The sequence below is a fragment of the Pongo pygmaeus genome, chromosome 7 (assembly GCF_028885625.2).
Source record: "Pongo pygmaeus isolate AG05252 chromosome 7, NHGRI_mPonPyg2-v2.0_pri, whole genome shotgun sequence".
NCBI lineage: Eukaryota > Metazoa > Chordata > Mammalia > Primates > Hominidae > Pongo > Pongo pygmaeus.
This window is the reverse complement of record NC_072380.2, coordinates 78,888,704-78,903,562: the sequence shown is the minus strand read 5'-3', so window position 1 is coordinate 78,903,562 and position 14,859 is coordinate 78,888,704. Positions and strand designations below refer to the sequence as shown.

The following is a 14,859-nucleotide window of genomic DNA, read 5'->3' as shown; positions in this document are numbered from 1 at the left end:
AGACTAAGTCATAGAAGGCACCGAGGCTTCCTCCTTGCTAGCTCTCTTGGATCCCTCACTCTGGGGAAGCCAGCTGCCATGTTGTAAGGACACGCAAGGCCCCTTAAGAAGAGGCCCACTCACAAGGAGCTGAGGCTTTCTACCAAAAACTATATGAGTGAGCCATCTTAGAAGCAGATCCTTCTGCCCCAGTGAAGTCTTGAAATCACTGATAATCTTTGCCTAGAACTATTAATTCACCAGAAGTTGTATAAGGATTTTCCAGTTCTATCATTCTGTGATTCTTCTATTTATGAACTGTGATTCTGCTATGAAGTATTTTCCAACATTATCTCTTTGGTACAAATAAATTACATTTCATACAACAAAGGCAAGATAAATCCTTGATTTTTTAATTTATTGATTTGGCAAATAAATTTACTCTCGTAACCTCTACAGCATTTCATGAGGTTTTTATTTTCCCCAAACAAGCAAAGTAAATTGGAAAGTCTTTATACTGATGTGCTCTAACCTGCTACGATAATTACTTCACCATTCTGTCTAATCTTTGCTCAGTGAAAGCCCCAACAACTGGGCTCCTGTGTTCTTTTGATCAAACTTCAGTCATCCTAAATAGCTTCCTTGCTTTCAGGCAAGCTGTCCTGAGATCATCTTGTACATTTCCTGCCCCAGATCTGGGATCACCATTTCTTCAGCGAACGCTGGTTCCTTTGAGAGGGAAATGGTATTTAGAGATCACAATCTGAATGCTAGGGGTGTTGGTTACTACTTGTTATTGCTTTTAGGCATTTCCAGGAGAGAGTGCTAGAAAATATTTTTACTAAGGTAAAAAAATAAATTATGGGCCAGCCATGGTGGTGCTGTAATCCTAGCACTTTGGGAGGCTGAGGCCAGTGGATCACCTGAGGCTGGAGTTCAAAATCAGCCTGGCCAACATGGAGAAACCCTGTCTCTACTAAAAATACAAAATTAGCCGGGCATGGTGGCACATGCCTGTAATCCCAGCTACTTGGGAGGCTGAGACAGGAGAATCGCTTGAACCCGGGAGGCGAAGGTTGTGGTGGGCCGAGATCACGCCACTGCACTCCAGCCTGGGCAACAAGGGAGAAACTCTCTCTCAAAAATAAATAAATAAATAAATAAATAATTATTTCAAACTATATTTCCAAATTAAGTTACAAATTACAGGATTTTGCTGAGTGCGGTGGCTCACGCCTGTAATCGTAGCACTTTGGGAGGCTAAGATGGGCAGATCACCTGAGGTCAGGAGTTCGAGACCAGCCTGACCAACATGGAGAAACCTCATCTCTACTAAAAATACAAAATTAACCAGGTGTGGTGGTGCATCCTATAATCCCAGCTACTCAGGAGGTTGAGGCAGAAGAATCGCCTGAACTCAGGAGGTGGAGGCTGCGGTGAGCCAAGATCACGCCACTGCACTCCAGCCTGGGCAACGAGAGTGAAACTCCATCTCAAAAAAAAAAAAAAATTACAGGATTTTTACTTAAAATCTTTGATTTTGTTTGTATCACTTTCCTCTTCTGCTTAAAATCTTGGTTCCCATGATAGTAACATTAATCACAGAATAACAACACCATATAACTAACACTACTGAATGCAGTGTAAAATTTGTCCATGGGTTTTTGTTTTTATCCTTAGCAATATATCCCATGAAGAATATACAGTCAAAATCCCACGTTTTAAAGTTACTTAAGTGAGGTTTTTTCCTTCGGTTTATTTTCAGTTGTTAGAGGCTGCTTTGTTATTGCATTTTTATTTTTGTTTTTAAACTGTTTAAAATGTGTACATGGTTCCAAAGTCAAAGGTATGAACAAAATTCATTCAAGGGCATCTAACTTCCACCCCTTTTGCCTTTCCTGATCTCTCCCTCATCCTTAAAGTCACTAGTTTTATTAGTTTTTTATTCATTCTTCCATTATTTCCTTTTGAATCCCCATGCCTTTTCCTTCACAAAAAATACACACCATACAATCTCATTTGCTGCACTGTGATTTTTTTTCCATTTAATGGTATATTCTGGAGATCACGCCATAGCAAAATACATAAAGAGCTTTTTTGTTCCTTTTTACAAGTATGTTATATCCAGCTCCATTGGAAAAATATTTCCATTGTTTCCAGTTTTTCTGTTAAAAATTGTGTCACAATACACAGTCTTGTGTGTACATTATATCATATGCAGTTTATTTTAGGGACAGATTCCTAGAAATGTGATTTCTTGGCCAAAGTGGAAAATGCATTCACAGTTTTTCTAAACATTACCAAATTCCCCTCAACATGGATTGTACCACTTTTTATTCCACCAGAAAAATATGGGAATGCCTGTATCCCCAAAGTATAACCAAATGAGCATCTTATCCATCTCTGTTTTTCTGAATTTGACTTAGATCTGATTTCCCCAATGCAGGACTTTCTAATATCTCTGTGACATATGATCCTTTTCACTATTGCCAAGTCATTGGCATTAGTGACTTAATTAGTGATTTAATGATTAGTGATCATTAAATATACGCAGGATAGACAAACAGCTCTTCAAAAAAATCAGCTTTTAGTGTCAATTAATTCATCAAGACAAAGTACCAAAGAGCATTCAGCCTGGTATCTTGCCTTTAACAATGAAGCAGCAATGTTGCCAGTCTTTTACTTCTTTGCATTCTTTCCTTGATGAAATGATTGTCTTAAGGATTCAGTTAAGGGCTCTACAGAACTCCAACCCAAGTTCAAGTCTCACATTATCACTAGTAGTTTGATTTCTTAATATTTTTCTGCCACTTCTAATTAGTTAATTCTGTCAGTCACCCAGGCCAGACCTTCCAATTATCTCTCCTTCTCTTCTCTATATGTTCTGTTACCTAAGCAATCATCAAGATGTATTCCAGATTTTTCATTAAAGGAGTTCTTGTATATTGCTCATTTTTAAACCCTATTTCTACCCTAGTCCCCATACTCATTATCTAATGCCAGGGCTATTGGACTATTCCCTTAACAAGTCTCCCAGTCTCTCCTCTGCTGTGCCCACCATAAATTACACACTGTCAGTTTCACATCTTGCTCAAATGCCACTAAGGCCCACATGCTACCTATGAAGATGCTTTTCAACCTGTGCTCCAAGGAGATCACTGTTATACCAACAAAGCAGCTCCATTTAAATTTTTTTCACATATTACATTTCCATAAGATTTCTTTTGCGTTTTCTTTTCTTTTCTTTTTTTTTGAGACAGAGTCTTGCTCTGTTGCCCAGGCTGGAGTGCAATGGTGCGATCTCGGCTCACTTGCAACCTCCGACTCCTGGATTCAAGTGATTCTCTTGCCCCAGCCTCCCGAGTAGCTGGGACTACAGGCACGCACCATTATGCCTGGCTAATTTTTCTATTTTTAGTAAAGACGGGGTTTCACCATTTTGGCCAGGCTGGTCTTGAACTCCTGGCCTCAAGTGATCTGCCCACCTCAGCCTCCCAAAGTGCTGGGATTACAGGCGTAGCTACCATATCTGCTCTCTGTAAGATTTCAATTGGGAAAAAAGTGTTCTGCTGCAAAAACAAAGCAGGAGTACAAAAGCCACAGGTCTACAGAATATAATCTGGCTTTGTTGTGCCAACTCAATTTTCTCTTGCTTCTCTTTATTAATGGGTTCATACATTTAGTAATACTTTAAAACCTAGTATTTTGCCAGTTTTAAAGTAATAAAGTAATACCTTAAAACCAGTATATTGCCACTGTCAGCCAATAAAAAAAGACGTAAGTCCGCACCTTCAGAAAATCTACAGCCTACTGTAAGACAGATTAGCAATTACAATGAAATGTGCTATATACTCCCAAGGGGGAAAAAAAGAAAACAAACAAACAAACAAAAACTCTGTATGTAACCAGGGAAGTAAGAACATTCTCCAAACCTGAGGTTCATAAAGTGTAAAGAATAATAAGCCTCCAGTTGAGAGGGCTATAGGCAAAGCAGCCTCTGGGGAAAAATGTTTTAATTAAAGGAAGAATATAGAAGAAATATGAAAAAGGTGCAGGATAAAGAGCAGTCCATTAATGGTGGGCAGAATTCAATAGGACACAGTGATATGGTCTGGGAGGAAAGTTAGGATGGAGAGAGAAAGCACAGTCAATATAAGGGACCTTAAGAGCTTTTATCCTGAGTAGTGACCAAGATCTCTCTCTTTCTTTTCTTACACAGACATGTGAGGTGTTATCAATTTAACCAGTTACAAGGTTACAAGCAAATTAGTTGGGGAAGGAGGGCAATCCATTCAGGATTCATCTGTGGCAGAGACAGATGACTCTTCTGATAGAATTTCTGGTGGATAAGAAGACTTTTGTTTCCCTATAAGTAGCCATCTGTGACCTGGATTAATCTCTTGGGTTCTAGGGGAAAATTCCATGCCTGCAGCTTTAGTCATATAGGTGCTAGATGCTGAGACCCTCTGTGTCCATGGGTTCCCCAAGGGTGAGCAATACGATGTCTCTCTCTCTTTTTTTTTTGAGATGAAGTCTCACTCTGTTGCCCAGGCTGCAGTGCGGTGTCACTGATCTCAGCTCACTGCAACCTCTGCCTCCTGGGTTCAAGCAATTCTCCTGCCTCAGCCTCCTGAGTAGCTGGGACTACACGCGCCCACCGTCATGCCCGGCTAATTTTTTGTAGTTTTAGTAGAGACGGGGTTTCACTGTTTTAGCCAGGATGGTCTCAATCTCCTGACCTTGTGATCCACCCGCCTCGGCCTCCCAAAGTGCTGGGATTACAGGCGTGAGCCACCATGCCCGGCTTAGGATATCTTTTTGGTATCCCATTCAGAGGCCTACAAGTTACTATGAACACAGTATATATTTAATGTTTCTGAATATAAAAGGGAATATTCTTCATGATACTGATTTAAAGTCCATAAAGTTTCCCAAATTAACCTGAAGGATCAATTTAAAAAAATTTTAACAGGGTCTCGCTTTGTCACCCAGCCTGGAGTGCAATGGCATGATGGCAGCTCACTGCAGCCTTGAACTACTGACCTCAAGCAATCCTCTCACCTCAGCCTCCTGAGTAGCTGGGACTACAGGTGCACACCACCATGCCCAGTTAATCTTTAAATTTTTGTAGAGATGAGGTTGCCCAGGCTGGTCTCAAAATTCCTGGCCTGAAGTGATCCTCCTGCCTTGGCCTCCCAAAGTGTTTCGATTACAGGTGTGAGCCACTGTGCCCAGCCCACTGACAGATAAATTTATCTGAAGTCAGACTGCTTGAATTTAACTTCCAAATCTGCCCTTTACTATCTGTATGTGGTCCTGGGCAAATTAATGAACCTGTGTCTTAGTTTCCTTATCTATAAAAATAGTGATAACAACAATAATACCCACCTCACAAAGTTGTGAGGATCAAATGAATTAAAACACATGAAGTACTTAAAACAATGCCTAGTAGACAGTAAGCACCTTCCTGAGGCATTATTTTCATAGAGCATAAGATCTTTTAAAGTCCTGCACTGCTATACAGTGCAATGAATACATTAATTTACTTCTTCAAACTTCAACGATCACTTCATGGCTGGCCTATGAAGTTGTTTCTTACCTGGATCAAAATTATCACCAAATATTCTCTTGGCAGGAATCTTCAGGGCCATAGCAGGAAACTGTTTTTTTAACTAAAATTTTTAAAAATAACATTATATGAACTAATTTTATAAGTCTTCTAGTTATGCATACATCAAAGCCAAATACAATCTTATTTTAAAGAAAATCCATCAGAAGACATACTTTTGAATTTATGATCATCCAAAGTACAATATAAATTAGACCAATGAAATGTCACAAACTAATCGTCTTTTTTTGTCCCAATAAAATACCTAGTATCTGTGTGACCTAAGATAAAATACTCAACATCTGCGTCTCATTTTCCTGCCTATAAAATGAGGATAATTTTAACAATGACCTTACAGATTTGCTGTGAGTTTTAAAGGAGATCATGTATGGCAAGTGCTAAGGTTAGAATCTGCTGTTACAGTTCCAAATACATATTACTCATTTATTATCTTAGAAGATACGATCTTGGTGTTTTCTCTACATGAATAGATTGACAATAAATTTCTAAAAAAGCAGATGAATTTTGCTTTGAATACCCTATCTGCTCTAACCTTCCCCTTATTAATATTCTAGTAAGTGAGACCTTGTCTCTACAAAAATAAAATTAAAAAAAAAAATAGCCAGGCATGGTGGCATATGCCTGTGGTCCCAGCTACTCCTAAGGCTGAGTTGGGAGGATTGCTTGAGCCTGGAAGGTTGGGCCTGTAGGGAGCCATGATTATGCCACTGCACTCCAGCCTGGGCAACAGAGACCGTGTCTCAAAAAAAATAATTATATATATATTCTATTACATTTGTTTATCAGATATGCTTGTCTTCAGAGAAGGAAAACTTGGCCCTGAAGAAATTAAATTTGGGGCAGTGAAGTCATAAAAATGAGTTATATCTTCATTATAAGTTTAATGTCAAAAATACACACACAAGTAAAAACTGTAGCTTAGCTGGGCACAGTGGCTCACTGAGGCCTGTAATCCCAGCACTTTGGGAGGCTGAGGTGGGAGGATTGCTTGAGCTCAGGAGTTTGAGACCAGCCTGGGCAACATAGCGAGGCCTTGTCTCTACCAAAAAAAAAAAAAAAAAAAAATCAGCTGGGTGTAGTCCAGCTATACAGTATGTAGGAGGCTGAGGTGGGAGGATCACTTGAGCCAGGGAGGTCAAGGTTGCAGTGAGCCGTGATTACGCCACTGCACTCCAGCCTGGGTGACAGAGCAACAACCTGTCTCACCAAAAACAAACAAACAAACAAACAAAAACACCCAAAAACGATACCTCTAACTACCAACTGATAGGAAATACAAAGAACAGAGGAATGTACTAATCACTTTACAGCATGAGGCATGCTGTCAGTAAAATGCAGACTGAAAAATATGTAAACAAATGACCTTGTTTTTCATACACACAAAAAAAATGTGTAAAGGAAAGAAAAGAAAGGCAGAGGGAGAACCTAGTGATTAAATTACACTTAACAGACTTATCAACCAGTCACATAAACCTTAACTGGATATCTAATATTAAGGCACTGCTGTTCATTTATTTTTAGATGTGGTAATGATATTGTGTATATGTTTTGTTTTTAAGAATCTTTATCTTTTAGAGATGTATACTAAAATATTTACAGATGAAAAGATATGATGTCTGAAATTTGTGTCAAAATCATGGTGGGCTGGCTAGGGATAGAGATGAACCAGGAATGGCCACGTATCAGTAATTATTGAAGCTGGATGGTAACGTATGTTATTTTCTGAATTGGTACTAGTATGTCTACTTCTGTATGTGTTTGATAATTAACCTTCCTTCCTTCCTTCCTCCTTCCTACCTTCCTTCCTTCGCCCCCTCCCCTTCCCTTCCCTCCCCATCCCCCTCTCCCTCTCTCTTTCTTTCTTTTTTCCCTTAAGATAGTGTCTTGCTCTATCACCCAGGCTGGAATGCAGTGCTGACCTCCTGGGCTCAAGTGATCCTCCCCTCAGCCTCCTGAGTAGCTGGGACCACAGGCACACACCACACCTAGCAAGTTTTTTTATTTTTTGTAGAGACAGTCTCATTATGTCATTGCCCAGGCTGGTCTTGAACTCCTGAGCTCAAGCAATCCTCCTGCCTCAGTCTTGCAAAGTGCTGGGATACTAGTTGTGAGCCACTGTTCCTGGCCTGTGTTTGACAATTTCTATAATAAAAAGTTTAAAATACAAACTAGTCATAAAGGACACATTGAAGTTGACAATTAAAATGCCTAGAGATTTTTTTCTTTTATTTTATTCTAAAAGGACAGAAAAATAATTGTGTTTTTGAACTTAGGGAAATCCAGACCAGGTTCAACCTGATTTCTGTAGTTTCAAAGAATTCAACCAATAACTATTTTCCTATTTTTTTCTTTGCCCCTCACCACAGGAGGCAGAATTAGAAGGAGCTACATAAAAAGAGAGAGACACAGAAAGTGATGAAATAAGAACAACGAAAAAAGAGTGAAAAGAAATACAAAAGAAATTAGGGAGATGAATGATAAAAACTGAACTACAAGTTAAGGAAACTCTTCTGCAAAAAGTCCAAAGATGGGATGTTTCACAGAAGAGAGAATGAAAGTGATCATGGATGGAGGTACCCCAAACAAGTTTTCCTATTTTATTTTTATGCTTACAGATACTCAAATATTAACAATTTAATTAATCACCAGCTATTAAAATCATGAAAACATCATGAACACACACTACTGGTGTGGATCTCCACAGTGCTGAGTTTTTAGATGACATTCCCTACAACCCTTCCTCTTACGAAGAGTTTCACAAAAGACGTCTTTAGAAGGTAAATCTAGCCTACGAAATATTTTAAGCAAAAGACAGAAAGAAGTCTCAAATGTATGTGGTGTATGTGGGGTGTGTGTGTGTGAGAGAGAGAGAGAGAGAAAGAGAGAGGGAAAGAAAGAGAGAGAGAGAGACAGACAGACAGACACTACGGTCATGTTATTTTTACCCGAGCATAACCCAGGCATCCTGGTGGGTACAGTTGGATTTACACACTCCTCAAAGACACGCTGAACATGCAAATAATGGGTATTCAAGAGTTTCAAAATGAGCTAACATTGCAACCCTCACTCAGCCTCCAAAATAAGCCATTTTTTAAAAAATCACAAAAAACTTATCAAAGATATTTCCATGTACAAACCCTATTGGCTGTTGTTTCAACAGTGTAACCTTAATTACAGAAAAAAAAACCTATCTCAATATCCTTTGATGAAGCAAATATCTAAAACTATACAGGTTGAATATCACAAATCTGAAAATTTGAAATGCTCCAGAACCAATAACTTTTTGAGTGCTCAAAGGAAATGCTCACTGGGGCGTTTCAGATTTCAGATTTTCAGATTTGGGATGGTTAACTGGTAAGTGTAACTCAAATATTCCAAAATTTGAAAAAATTTGAAATCCAAATCACTTCTGGTTCCAAGTATTTCAGATAAGGGATACTCAACCTGTATTTAGTAAGTGCAGTTGCATATGCATTAAAGAAAAGCTAAAGAACAGAAGAAAACAGTAAAATTTTAACAGTTATTTCTGAGTAGCAACATTATAGGTGTTTTGTTCTTGTTTTTGTTTTGCGACAGGGTCTCAAGAGTGTAGTGGCATGGTCATGGCTCACTGCAGCCTCAACCGCCCAGGCTCAAGTGATCCTCCTATCACAGCGTCCGAAGTAGCCAGAACTATAAGGTATGTGCCACTACACCCAGCTAACTTTTTATTTTTATTTTTTTTGTAGAGATGGAGTCTCCCTATTAATTTTACATAGGAAAAAATAAATATTTTTAAATTGCAGTATTATCTTCAGAAATTGAATTTCAAGTAGCAAGTGATTTGAATATTAGGAACAAATACATACATAGTGAAATGCTAAATAAAGATGAATCAGAAGTCTAATTTTCATGACTTAACAAAACACAGGAAGTGGTACAGCTAGACATTGTTTGATTCATTCTGACCCATTTAGGAATTTGTCTCTTAATTGATATAAATGTGTAACTTTCCTCATATTCAAAAATATCTTACAAATAATAACCCACAGGCATATATTTATTCCTATGTTTAAAATCAAGAGACAAACATGGCACATGTATACATATGTAACAAACCTGCACGTTGTGCACATGTACCCTAAAACTTAAAGTATAATAAAAAAAAAAAAAAGAAATGAAAAAATTCCCCCCCCACTTTTTTTTTTGAGATGGAGTCTCGCTCCGTCAGCCAGGCTGGAGTGCAGTGGCGCAATCTCGGCTCACTGCAACCTCTGCCTCCTGGGTTCACACCATTCTCCTGCCTCAGCCTCCCAAGTAGCTGGGACTACAGGCGCCCGCCACCACGCCTGGCTAATTTTTTGTATTTTTAGTACAGACGGGGTTTCACCATGTTAGCCAGGATGGTCTTGATCTCCACCATGCCCGGCCCAAAATTCCCTTCTTAAATATATAACAAGAGTTTTTCCAGAGGATGCCTAGTAATCTACCATTCATTAAACAATGACACTGGGAGATCCCTATTTATTATTACATGAGAGCAGAGGAATTTCAATTTGGGATTTGAGGCCAAGGGCAGTGGCTCATGCCTGTAATCTCAGCACATTAGGAGGCCGAGGTGGGCGGATCACGTGAGGCCAGGAGTTTGAGACTAGCCTCGCCAACATGGCAAAACCCCGTCTCTACTAAAACTACAAAAACACTAGCCAGGCATGTAGCTCATGCCTGTAATCCCAGCTACTTGGGAGACTGAGGCATGAGAATCACTTGAACATGGGAGGCAGAGGTTGTAGTGAGCCAAGATCGTGCCACTGCACTCCAGCCTGGGTGACAGAGCAAGACCCTCTCTCAAAAAATAAATAAATAAATAAATTGGGGATTTGAGGCACAATTGCTTTTGTTCTTAACCGAAGCAAAGCTTTAAATCCAGGACTGTCTTAATGACCTGGAGTTCCATAATAGCTATTATGGAACTATGTATTAGCTATTAGTAACTCAAGAGACATGCTTTAGCTTCTATGTATGATCTTCAAGGCAACACTATCCACAAACACTGCTACCTGTGGAAGGTATGGTATGATAGTGACTGTGGTGGTCTTGCTGCCTTTATTTTTTTAGATGGTGTCTTGCTATATTGCCCAGATAGCAGTGCAGTGGGGCAATCATGCCTCATTGTACCCTCTGAACTCCTAGGCTCAAATGTTCCTTCTGCCTCAGCCTCTCAAAGTGCTGGAATTACAGATGTGAACCATCATGCCTGGCTCTTTGCTGCCTACTTTTTCAAGTATGTACTGTATGTACTGCCAACACTAGATTATGAATTCTATTTAATATCTGAGTTATGAAAATATAAAAACAGGTTTTAGTAATTTAAATAGCTAATGGTCTCTTAGATCTCACCACCTAGGTAGCTGTCAGAACTCTAAAAGTCAACACTCATTTTGATTGTGTTAGCTACTTAAAATCTGGAACCTAAGACATATCTCTAAGAATGGAAACAAAGTATGGAAGGGAGATAGGTTCATGACAGACTTTCAAACATAAAGCTTACAGTAGGCAATTTAACCAGAAATACCATGATGATTAACAATTATCAGAGAGGTAGGTAGAAAGAACTGACTTATAATTTTCTATGACATTAAAAGGTATTTTATCTAGTTCTCATATTTTTAATGGTTTATTTGGAATTGTTCAGCAGTCCTCTCTCTACCCTTTCTTTGTAAGCATTCCAAAGTTAGGATGTTTTTGAAGAATCTCTTACCTTTGTCTGCTTGTCTGACATATTAATATATGAGTATCAATTTAATCATTCAAATACATTTCTCTTATTTTGGGTTTTCTCAGGTGCTTTCTTTTAATTAGAAATCTTGTAGACGATTACTTACAGTGTTGTAAAGTTTATCAAACTCTGCATATCTCCTGAAGACAAACCATTCACTCCTTCCCACTGAAACCAGAACTTTATAAACCTGTGGAAATAAAAAATTACATAACACAATTTAATTGCAAAAAAACCATTAGCTACTTAAATACATGAAACCTGTTTTCATTTTTTTTTTTTTGAGACAGTCTGGCTCTTTCACCAAGGCTGATGTTTTCATATTCTGAAACTGATATTAACATTTTTATGTGATTCTCTAAGATACATAAACATACCAATTAAAGCACTTTGAATCTTGTCAAATGGTATTCTTGGCTGGGTTCAGTGGGTCATGCCTGTAATCTCAAGCACTTTGTGAGGCTGAGGTGGGAGGATTACTTGAGCGTAGAAGCTGGAGGCCAGCCTGGGCAACATAGGGAGACCCCGTCTCTACAAAAAATTTAAAAATTAGCCGGGCATGGTGTACACGCCTGTAGTCCCAGCTACTCAGGAGGCTGAGGTAAGAGGATTGCTTGAGCCCAGGTAAGTCAAGGCTGTAGTGAGCTGAGATCACACCACTACACTCCAGCCAGAGTGTCAAAGCGAGATCATGACTTGGAAAAAAAAAAAAAAAGTGGTTTCTTGTGATGGGAAGAATATGAGGTCAGAAAAAAAACAGGTGCTATTTTATTTTTCAAATGTTACAAAATATTTCTGTAATTTTCAGGGAATAACATAGTCAACACCCATGTGCTCATTATTTGGATCTACTGAATTCTAACATGTCGCCATTCTTGCTTCAGATTTTTTTTTGCCAAAGAATAAAATACTATAGATTCAACTGTTGCCACTTTCCTCTCTTCTTCCCTAGCAGTAATTACTACCTTGAACTTACAAAGTATTTTCAAAAGTGATACTTGCTACATAAAAAACCTTCAATTGTTAGTTCTCTTCCTTCTAGGTCATCTTTCACATAGTAGTTTTCAAAGTATTAATAAGAATTTATCCTCAGATTTCCTAGTATTATCTTCCATGTTCAATATTTTCAAATATATATAACCTCATATAATCATAATCAACAACCCTATGAAGTAAGCAGAACAAATATTACAACGCCCTACTAACATGAGACACCCTACATGAGCTGCAGGATGGTAATCTGGCCCTTTTGGTCTTAACCGAGAAGGAATCTGGTTGTCTTAGAGGAAGCTATTACATGTAAGATGTTAGAATTAATTTGATATCCCCCACATGGACAGCATGCAGAAGTAGAGGGCAAAAAACCTAGCCAAGGTGCCAGTGACGCTGAATAAGACTAGACAAGAGATTTATCTCACACGGCACTGGGATCAGACAAGCCTAGAAGCAGAACTGCTGTAAGAGAATAAAACACTTAGGTTTATATGACTGTGAGTTTCTTGAATTATTTGTGCTGACTCAGTGAGAAGAATGGATCTTAGAAAGTTCAGGTGGCCTCCCCTGGCTACCCAAATACAGCCAAGACCAGGAGCAAGTCTAGGTTCCAAGCTGGAGAAGCTCTGCAGCAAATATATTTACAGAAGACAAGATAAAGCCTTGTGAAATTATGAATTAACAGTATGATTTATAAACAAGTGCTTATTAAGTACGTACTAATGAAACAGTAGACAAAAACAAAAAACTATTCAAATCCTTAAAAATACTTCCATTGGTAAAAAAAAAAAACAAGATTAGATTTCCTGTGAAATCTAAGGATTTCACAGGAAACAGTACAATACTTAATACATTATGAAATTATCTTATTTGCATATTTCCTTATTGTCTGTCTTGCCCCTGTATAATGAAAGTTCCTTGAGAGCTAGGGCTAACGTCACTCTTGTTCCACTGTATCTGCAGTGCTTAGAACATGACATAGAAACTCACAATTTGTCAAGTGGATAAATAAAAATATAATTTAGACTTGGTTTAAGTCAAGATACCTAGAATGCAACACATTTCCCTGTTAGAAGCTTCATGGTATAGAACTACATAAACTACCTATGAAAACTAGAGTATAAAAATATTATCAAGGCTGGGCATGGTGGCTCATTCCTGTAATCCCAGCACTTCGGGAGGCTGAGGCAGGAGAATCACTTGAGCCCAGGAGTTCGAGACCAACCTACTCAACATAGCAAGACCCTGTCTCTATTAAACTTAAATTCAGGCTGGGTGCGGTGGCTCACGCCTATAATCCCAGCACTTTGGGAGGCCGAGGTGGGCGGATCACAAGGTCAAGAGATAGAGACTTTGCTAACACGGTGAAACCCAGTCCCTTCTAAAAAAAAAAAAAATACAAAAAAATACAAAAAATTAGCTGGGCGTGGTGGCATGCACCTGTAGTCCCAGCTACTTGGGAGGCTGAGGCAGGAGAATTGCCTGAACCCAGGAGGTGGAGGTTGCAGTGAGCCAAGATTGCACCACTGCACTCCCGCCTGGCGACAGAGCGAGATTCTGTCTCAAAAAAAAAATAAAAAAAATAAACAAAAATATTATCGATAACATGGGTACCTAGGCTGAACACAGCGTCTGTGTTGGGTGGGATGGGGTCTATCTGCACTGACAGAACCAAGTTTCTTGAGGATTGAGGACTGCACTGTAGTGACCACCAAATAACAGATGAACAATTCAACAAATACTTATTTGAATTCCTACTATCTTTGTTCTAGGGGCTGGTGAAACAACAGTGAAGAAGTTCTTGCTTCAAAGAACCTTGCATTCTACTCAAAGAAGACACATATAAACAAACACAAAATGTGGCAGGTGGGAAAGCAGGACAGAGAGTGAGAGGGGTAGGGTGGGGTGTGAAGGTGCTGTTTTTTATAGGGTGGTCAGAATATGCCTCTCTAATAAGACAATATTTGAGAATCTGAAGGAAGTAAGTGAATAAGGTGATTTAGATAGGGCCTTTGAGAACTCAGTGCACAGCGTAAGAACAGCTGGGTAAGAGAAACGCTACAGGTCTCCTCAACCATCCCACAGAAGACATGGAAATACCTCCAGCCTGGAAAATCAAAGGACACGAGATAATCTGCTGCTGACATTTGCTATGTGTGAACTTCCATCAAACTTAGCAGGAGGTATCCCCTCGAGAAAAGAATGGCCCAAAGGCAAAAATAAGGAGAGGGAAGGAAGGAAGAAAAACTTTCACACACTCTACTATTTTATTCAAGGTATATCAACCTTTGTTTACCTTCAATGTGATACTGCTAAAAATTTGCTTATACAAATGTGCAACAAATGCCTACTGTTTAAGATATTCCTGCAATATAGAGGCTGAGAAGGGGTAAATGGTCAGACGCACATTGCAATTTCTCTGCTCTGGGATGTGGTACCAAGTGTGGCAGGTGTGTCTGTTAAGGAAGAAAGGACAGAGGGACTGCTTTCCCTGCTCCTT

General features: G+C 39.0%; 1 protein-coding gene across 12 annotated transcripts in view; it reads right to left on the bottom strand.

Annotated features, from left to right (window-relative positions):
• The window catches only part of SGK3 (serum/glucocorticoid regulated kinase family member 3), a 152,004-nt gene that overhangs the window by 51,736 nt on the left and 85,409 nt on the right, over window positions 1-14,859 (bottom strand). For 11 of the 12 annotated variants that reach the window (XM_054497566.2, XM_054497570.2, XM_063668826.1 and 8 more), the window contains 2 exons: window positions 11,473-11,556; window positions 5,579-5,651 (listed from right to left, as the gene is read on the bottom strand). In XM_054497566.2, coding sequence (XP_054353541.1) covers window positions 5,579-5,651; window positions 11,473-11,556 — 157 coding nt within the window. The remainder of the gene's footprint in view (window positions 1-5,578; window positions 5,652-11,472; window positions 11,557-14,859) is intronic. The other variant, XM_063668828.1, reaches the window with a different exon arrangement.